This window comes from Cyprinodon variegatus, unplaced genomic scaffold (assembly GCF_000732505.1).
Source record: "Cyprinodon variegatus isolate N-32 unplaced genomic scaffold, C_variegatus-1.0 Scaffold999, whole genome shotgun sequence".
Lineage (NCBI taxonomy): Eukaryota > Metazoa > Chordata > Actinopteri > Cyprinodontiformes > Cyprinodontidae > Cyprinodon > Cyprinodon variegatus.
The window spans coordinates 36488-44325 of record NW_015151452.1 but is presented as its reverse complement, the minus strand read 5'-3'; the positions used below and the strand labels follow the sequence as shown (position 1 = coordinate 44325).

At 41.7% G+C, this 7838-nt stretch overlaps 1 protein-coding gene across 4 annotated transcripts in view; it reads left to right on the top strand.

Annotated features, from left to right (window-relative positions):
- Window positions 1-5944, top strand: part of hecw1 (HECT, C2 and WW domain containing E3 ubiquitin protein ligase 1) — a 67693-nt gene extending 61749 nt beyond the window's left edge. For all 4 annotated transcript variants that reach the window (XM_015399245.1, XM_015399246.1, XM_015399244.1 and 1 more), the window contains 3 exons: window positions 2797-2911; window positions 3165-3363; window positions 4611-5944. In XM_015399245.1, coding sequence (XP_015254731.1) covers window positions 2797-2911; window positions 3165-3363; window positions 4611-4722 — 426 coding nt within the window. In that variant the 3' untranslated portion in view covers window positions 4723-5944. The remainder of the gene's footprint in view (window positions 1-2796; window positions 2912-3164; window positions 3364-4610) is intronic.
- The last annotated feature ends 1894 nt before the right edge of the window (window positions 5945-7838 follow it).

Genomic DNA, 7838 nt, shown 5'->3' with positions numbered 1-7838 from the left:
AACCAGTAGGTGGCAGTAGTGTTCTTTGACAAACATGGATGCCTCCAGTAAAGCGCATTCACATGAAAATTACTCTTAATTAAAACACTGATCATTTATTGAACAGTATCTAATAATTGCATACTTAAAGTACTTTCAGAAGTTTGAATTCTGAATATGATGGGACTTCTAGAAAGAATAAAGTTTTTGATCCAAGCAGGTTCAGTCTCTTTCATAAAAACGTGAAATGGAATTAATATTGTAACATCCCCCTAAATGTGATGGGGACTACTTTTAAAGAAAAGGAAAACAGCAATATTGCTGTGGGATGGTTCCTATGCTGACTGAGGCAGAAAGGTGATTCTCAGAGAGAGGTCTGGGAAGTTTATCCAAGGAGAGTGAATAGCTGTACTTTCCTCTAATGTCCTCTCTGTACTTTACTCATTTTTTCTTGTGAGGCTCAAAGATCACGTATTTATCTTATTTCTGACCTCCTAAACTCCTATCATGGATAAAGTTTTCTATTTTGATTTTTCATTCATTGTTTTTGCGCCACTCTATCCTGCTTACTATAAACGCAATGTGCGATTCTCAAACTGACTCTTTCTCCATGCGATTGACAGATTTTATTTTGTATTTTCCCCCTAAAGTGGATGTGTTATACAGTAGTAGCCATTCAAAATTCCCACACTCTCCTTGATGGGTCCTTTGCTGGTCCCCTTCAATTCCTTTCTAAAAATCTTTTTTGTTTTAAAATATTCTTTTTGTCATGATTTGTGGACATTAAGATCTAAAGAGAAGCGTTATCTCCTGGTCAGACCCTGTAAGTCAGTGAAAGGGTGGAGTCAGAGTAAAAAAAAATGCAATAAGGTGTCAGTCCAGTGGCTGGAAGTTAGAGGGGATTTGGCTGCTTTTGGCTTTTGACTGGGAAGGACTATTTTGAATGGATGCTTCTGTACTTTGTAACCGCGTATTTCTTGCTGTCAGACCCATGAAATTACCCAGTGTTGTACCGGTTCATAATCAGAAAGAATGAGCTGAAAGTTCAGTTCACACAGTTGAAAATGAACTAGTTCACGTTTATAGTTCACTTTTTAAAAACTGAAATAAGTTCCCAAACCTATAAATAAACAAGTTCAAGTTCATCTGGTAAATTAAGCCAATATCCTCCACAATAGAAGCTCATATTTCATCCTTTAAATGTGTGATCATGATATATAGAAAGAAATGGAAAATCCTGGATGCAGTCAAGGTTTACTAGGTGTGCAATCCTCCTAATTGTCAATCATTCTGGTATTGTGTTTACATAAGGCCGTCCTATGCGCTTGTCTGTAGTCACTAGAATGACGTAGTGGAAAAATTGCAAATCTTCTTTTGGAAAGTAAGCTGTGAGCGATGCAAACAGCAACTTTTAAACAGAGCGTACATGAGGAGAAATGGGCTTGTGCACGCTCTCGCACGTTTGTAATAGTCGTTCCCTCTCAGGAGCAAGTACAGGGTTACATGTACATTTTTTTTTCCAAGTGTAAAGGTCGGGTCTTGTAAAAAATTTGCAAAAATCTGCCACTATATCTTTAAGTCCTGGTGGGCTTAGTTTGGCCAAAAATCTTAGTTTTTTTTTGTCCCAGTCTTCCTTTGTTCATCAAACTCTACCAAGCGCTCTGCTTAACTGGCTTCACGAATTCCAGGAGATGAGTCTGAATGGAGCAGACTAGTTCTAGGAGTAGACATGCTGCTCTGTCAGGCTGTTTGCTGTAATACGTGCAGTAAAACCTGACGTTATCCAATGAAAAACGTTATCAATGGAACGCGAACATGAGCTGTCTATCTCGCTCATTGTTCTCAGAGTGAACGTCACTGTTGTTCAAGGTCATTACTTCAAAACTGATCCTTTCAGTTAACCATTTACCAACATAATAATTATTCAGTGAACGCTGTTCATTGAATGCATTTGCCACGGAATTGCTGCGCTAGTCCAACTAAAATAGACCTGTGGTCTATTTTAATCGGGGCTTTGGAGCCCTCTTCCGTCGGGTGTAATCATCCTCGTTGACCCTCAATTATCGTTAAATGGCACGACCTAGAGGAACAATGTTCTGTCGAATAGAACTCAAATGTGATTCAGTGTCACCACCTATTCCTGCTTAAAAAAGTAACTCTAGAAACCATGTCGGTGTTGAGAAAAAAAAGTATACAGCAAGCCACCCACAGTAAATGTTGCTGTATGCGTTGCCATCCACAGGCAAAACAAATCCATCAACCTGGCAGCTTCAGTGAACTTCAGCGTTCGTATCGTACTCAGAGCAGCACTGGAACAGCACTCATCTGAACATCATTTGGCCCTTTTATTTAGTCTGGACCTGTCCCTCTGTCTCTTTGCTTGGAGTCTCTGTGTTCTTTTTAACTGCTGTTGTTTAATTTCTAAAAAAGTAAAAAAAAAAAACAATCCACTGGACTTTGTTTCCAAGTTTGAAGACTTTTCGCTTCCCATCCAGGAAGTTTTTCAATTGAAAATATCGGAATGATTTGTAGGGCTACTGTATAGAGCCTGGTACTCAACGCTATTTCCGACATTTTGAATTGAAATAGCCTCCTGGATTGGACGCGAAATGTCTTCAAACTTGGAAACCAAGTCCAGGGGATTGTTTTTTTTTGGGAATGACTATGAACTGAGTGACTGAGAATCTTCACCAGCATATTGCTTTTGTTTACAAACAAAGCAGGATTTTAAAGCACACAACATAAAAAGAATTGTGGCGAAGCATTCCCAGAGTGGTTGGTTTCCAGCATGGACTGACTCCATGTTCCTTCACAAAGGTGGTGGACTCCAGACTGGTGTCTGTGTTTGATGCACGGGAGCTGGAGCTGGTCATCGCGGGCACGGTGGAGATCGATCTCAGCGACTGGAGGAGCAACACGGAATACAGAGGAGGTAAGGGTCCACAGAGCAAAGAGCGGAGGGACACCTCAGGGCAATTACCTGCGTCTACACTAGAGGGAGCTTTAATTATACCTGCTGCCCAATCAGCATCTCCATATGCCACCATATGGGGTGGATTAAAGGACATTAGGACACATTTGTGAAGAAACAGGCCCTGTGTTAGACGGCCGTGTTTAGCTCATGTTCAGATGTGATCCCATACCAGCTTTATAGGAATAAATCTGTATGTGCTTCTCCCTGCTAGGTTACCATGACAGCCACATCGTGATGCGGTGGTTCTGGGCAGCGGTGGAAAGATTCACCAATGAGCAGCGGCTCCGATTGCTGCAGTTTGTCACGGGAACTTCCAGCGTGCCGTACGAGGGCTTCGCCGCCCTGAGGGGCTCCAACGGCATGAGGCGCTTCTGCATTGAGAAGTGGGGTAAAGTCACCTCCCTCCCCAGGTAGGTCAGCGGCGGACAGATTCTCTTGATAGGGGCTGGATTTCCCTAAATAAATAAAATTAGATGTTCTTTTATTTCAATGATTGCTCAGAAGAAGGCGAACAATTTATCACTTCAAATACAGTAAAGGTGCCAGATCAAGTTTGGTCCTCCCACTTCCAGTTTGGTTTGCATTAGGAAACATTTTAACAGTTCAGAAAAAAATAAGCAACCACGTCTACACCTCCCCCTTTGCTTCCTTTAGCACCGACCCTCAGAGGTTTGACTGATGTTTCTTCCTCGCTTTGCTTCTTTTCTTGTTTTTATTAGGATCTGGTAACCATAGACCTCTTATAAGGGTAGACCCGGCATCGATTGCTTTAACCTATGGGCGCTGACGTGATATGGTGGCGCCATCTTGGGGCCATCTACATAGTCATTCCACAAAAGTAAAAAAAAACAATCCACTGGACTCCGCCAGGGCTGCCCTTTGTCACCGATTCTGTTCATTACCTTCATGGACAGAATTTCTAGGCGCAGCCAAGATGTTGAGGGGATCCGTTTTGGTGGCCTTAGGATTACGTCTCTGCAATCCTAAGGCTTTTTCAATTCGACATAGCGTTGAGTTCTAGGTTTTATTGCTTTTGTCTAAAAAAAACATGCAAACTGAAATAGATGAACGGGTCCACCCCTTTGGAATGGGGATCGTTTGGCTTCTCTGTTAGCCTGCAATGCCCCATACCTGTCTATGTCTCTGAAAGGCGGGTCGTTGAATGGAATTGTTGGCCTGCAAAGGGGTTGGGGCTGCAATGATAGCAGGAAGGGATCAACTCTATCTCTGCATTGTAGGTTTGTGAAAGCTTTAATCTGTCCCCCCCCTCTGTTTAAGGTTGGTTTTTCTTTCTTAACGTAGATGGCTTCCTTCACGCCCCTCTCACACCCCCTGTCTTCTTTGTCCGGAATGTGAACATTCTCCTGAAAACAATGTCATTTGTCCATAAGGTGTATATGTACGGCCCAGTCTCGTCTTGAGGAGGTCACTCTTCTGTGTTTGGCCAGGCGTCTGTGGAGATGATAACAAGGCTTAGTTGGGCTTCTGTATAAAGCCTTTTACTCAACGCTATTCCTGACATTATGGATTGAAAAAGCTTCCTGGATGGGAAGCGAAATGTCTACAAATTTGGAAGCGGAGTCCAGTGGATTGTTTTCTAACCTTTTTGGTTGTTCCTCTGGGTGGATAAAAAGCCTGATCTCTCTCTCCCTCTCAGGGCTCACACCTGTTTTAACCGCCTGGATCTGCCCCCATACCCCTCCTACACCACGCTGTACGAGAAGCTGCTGGTCGCAGTGGAGGAAACCAGCACGTTCGGCCTGGAGTGACCCGCAGAGAGCGAGACCTCTCTGTACTGCAGGGCCTGGAACCCGCCCACGCCAGCTCCCACGTTTCCTCAGAGCTCTGAAGTGGATATGATTTCTGGGTTCCTGGTGTTCATTCGCCATAGGGAGGTCTCTGACGCTGGGATCGGTTCACCAGTCCATTTAAAATGGGATCAAAGATGGTTTTTTTCCATTTGCATGAACCAAAACCCTTCAGGCTCCCAAGAAAGTTCATGTTAATAAACAAATATATGGAAACCGTAGAACATGTATATATAACCATGAAAAACACTGCAGCCCGAAAACAAGCCTTTTTTTGTTAAATCTACGATTGTTGCCATTGCCTGATGATGTTTTTGAATGTGTATTTAATATTCAGAAAATGTGCTGATCAATCATGATAAATTATTAATATTTTACAGCTGAATTAAATTCATCAAAGGGTAGAAAAACTCTTAAAATGAAACAACAATATTTTAAGAAGTCAGGATTGTTATAAGTGAATGAAATAAGCTAATAACTCATTCATAACAGCTTCAACTCACAGGGTTTAGGTAATTAAAGATCTTCCTTTACAGCAGAGTGCTTAAACTGTAGCCAAACATATAAACTGAGCTTCAGATTTCCTATCTAGACATGTTAATAGAACTATTAGAGTCCCCTGAGTTTAACGACATCTGTGCTGAGAAATACTCAAAATGTAAAGGAGTAATTTGGTAAAATTTCTAAAAGGATTATTTCTTTCTATTAAAATGCTGCTTGATGAGTTAATTATTCCTAAAAAGTTACCGTAATCAGAGATGGATACAATTTTTTTTTACCTTGAATCAATCTGGGAGGGATCCACATCAGCATGGGTATAATGTTAATTGAGTGTCTGGTTCAGCGCTCCATTAGTTATATTTTCTGCTCTGAAGTCGCTTAGATGATGAATTCTACCCAGGAAGCCCACGTGTTGTAAATATTCATACAAGCAGTTTTATTTAAAACACACATAACTAAACTAATTTCCGTGCTCGTTTTGAACATTTTCAATATGCATGGGTCCTCCATACATGGCAGCATGAGTCCATGCTCCTTCTCGACGTGCCTTCAGATCCTTCCATACTTTTCAAAGGAAAAGTCTGGTCATATTCAAAATTCAAACTTCTGAAATTATTTCATACTGTTTAATAAATTATAAGTGTTTTTAATTTGAGTAATTTTCATTAGAATGTGCTTTACTGGAGGCATCCATGTTTGTCAAAGAATAGTACTGCCACCTACTGGTTTGTGACGTCACTGTGCGGTATCGGCTGTTGATCAAGTCCCAGTGCTGTATCTGGTGTTTGTCACAACGCGCTATTATCCAAGTCATCTTGGAAACATTCTTCTTCCAAATGTTGGCTACATATTACGGGTTTTTTCTCTGGCCAGAAGTTCGATGGCAAATCCTCCCTCTTCAAGTTGGGGATCCAACGATGAACCCGTCCGTGGAGGATCAGGAATCAGAAAGGTGGAATAACTCTTTATTCACTTTTATCCAATGTATTCCAGCATCCAGCTGCCATGCACGTGGGCATTGTCAGTTTCACTATAGCTCTGGTGAATTTCAATGGTGAAGTCCTCTGGAAATCTTCAATAATTGTTGTTGATTGCAGATGTGTCTAGTAGTTCCCATTGATTTAGCTTGTAAAGTGGGGAGAATGGCGCTAGGCTTACCGCACCGTGACGTCACTGCCGGAAGATGGCAGGAGGGAGGGGTTACTATATTTAGACAAAAATGGCCGCTCCCAGACTTAGTGATCGCAACCAAAATTATTGTTTGTATATTTTACTGATTAACGCTAAAGTCGTTAAATCACTGCAAATGTATTAGTTTTAGATATAAATAACGATCCATTGATTATTCCCTGCTGACCAAACTTTTCCTTTAAGATTATATTTTAGGCTATATGGCCTTTTTTTTTAAAGTTTTTTGTGAAAGTAAGCAGACAGAACATAGAGCAATAATCAACAGCCTGTGAATTGAACCTGTGATGGACCAAAGACTGTGCGTGATTAATCCCTTCACCACTGCTGTACTTGCTCACTCCACCTTTTTATTCAATTTGAGGAAGAAACCAACCTGAGAGAGTGCACTGTCTGTGATAGACAAAAAAAGGAAATCAGGAGAAAGTCCCACCTCTTCGGACAGTACTGTCTTCTTCCTATTTGTCGCTAGCAACATTAGCAAAGCATCTTCAAGCTGATCTCTTTAAGAGTTGAAAAATGGTGGAGCCCTCTGAGAGCGCAGACCTCTGCCAAACAGCTCTTATTGTGATCTTCACCTAAAACTCGCACACCTGGATCATGACTTTTGAAGTCCAATGCTGGAGATCTTAATAGTCACTGCTACCACCCTCTGGTTTTGAGGGGAACTGCTTTTTTTCCTCCATAAATCCCAACCTAATGTTTAATTTGGAAGTTATGTCCCCCTGAAGGCAGCTGCGCCTTGGAACATCCCTACCGGTTCTTTTCCTGGGAGCAAGTTATTTACTACTCTTAACTCAAACTGGGTAAAACCATATAAAAGAGGACTATAAAAACAGGAGTAAAAAAAGTAATAGAGTTTATCCCAGATCAGGTCGTTACAGGACAGAGAAATTGCTTGGAGCTTGCACAGCTGCTGGCTCAAAAACACGTTCACGAGCGTCCGGCAAAGACTGAGCCCCGAACAAGGTAATCTCCTCCTTCTTATACCATGTTTTGCATCAGGTGGAAGCTCAGTTGTCCCTATCAGAAACTGTCACGCCATCCCTGCCCTGACCTGTATGCATCTTGCCTCTATGCCCAAGAATTACAGATAGCTCCCCTTTATCAGACCGGCTCCAAGATGTGCCCATATCCTGTGTATTTCTAAAGACATAAAGGCTGTCCTGATTAGATGACCTCCATACACACAGTGACATCCACCATGTGAAGGAAGGCCTTCTACTCTGTCTAATCTGGCTAACAGAATAACAATGCACATGATGTATAAAGAATAAACCTAACACTAACAATGCTCAAGAACCCTTAAAAAAATCCTGTACCCAGGATACTTTATATTATAAACTGTATTATTGTAGAGAAATATCAGCTGTCCTGCTGCCAGCAGC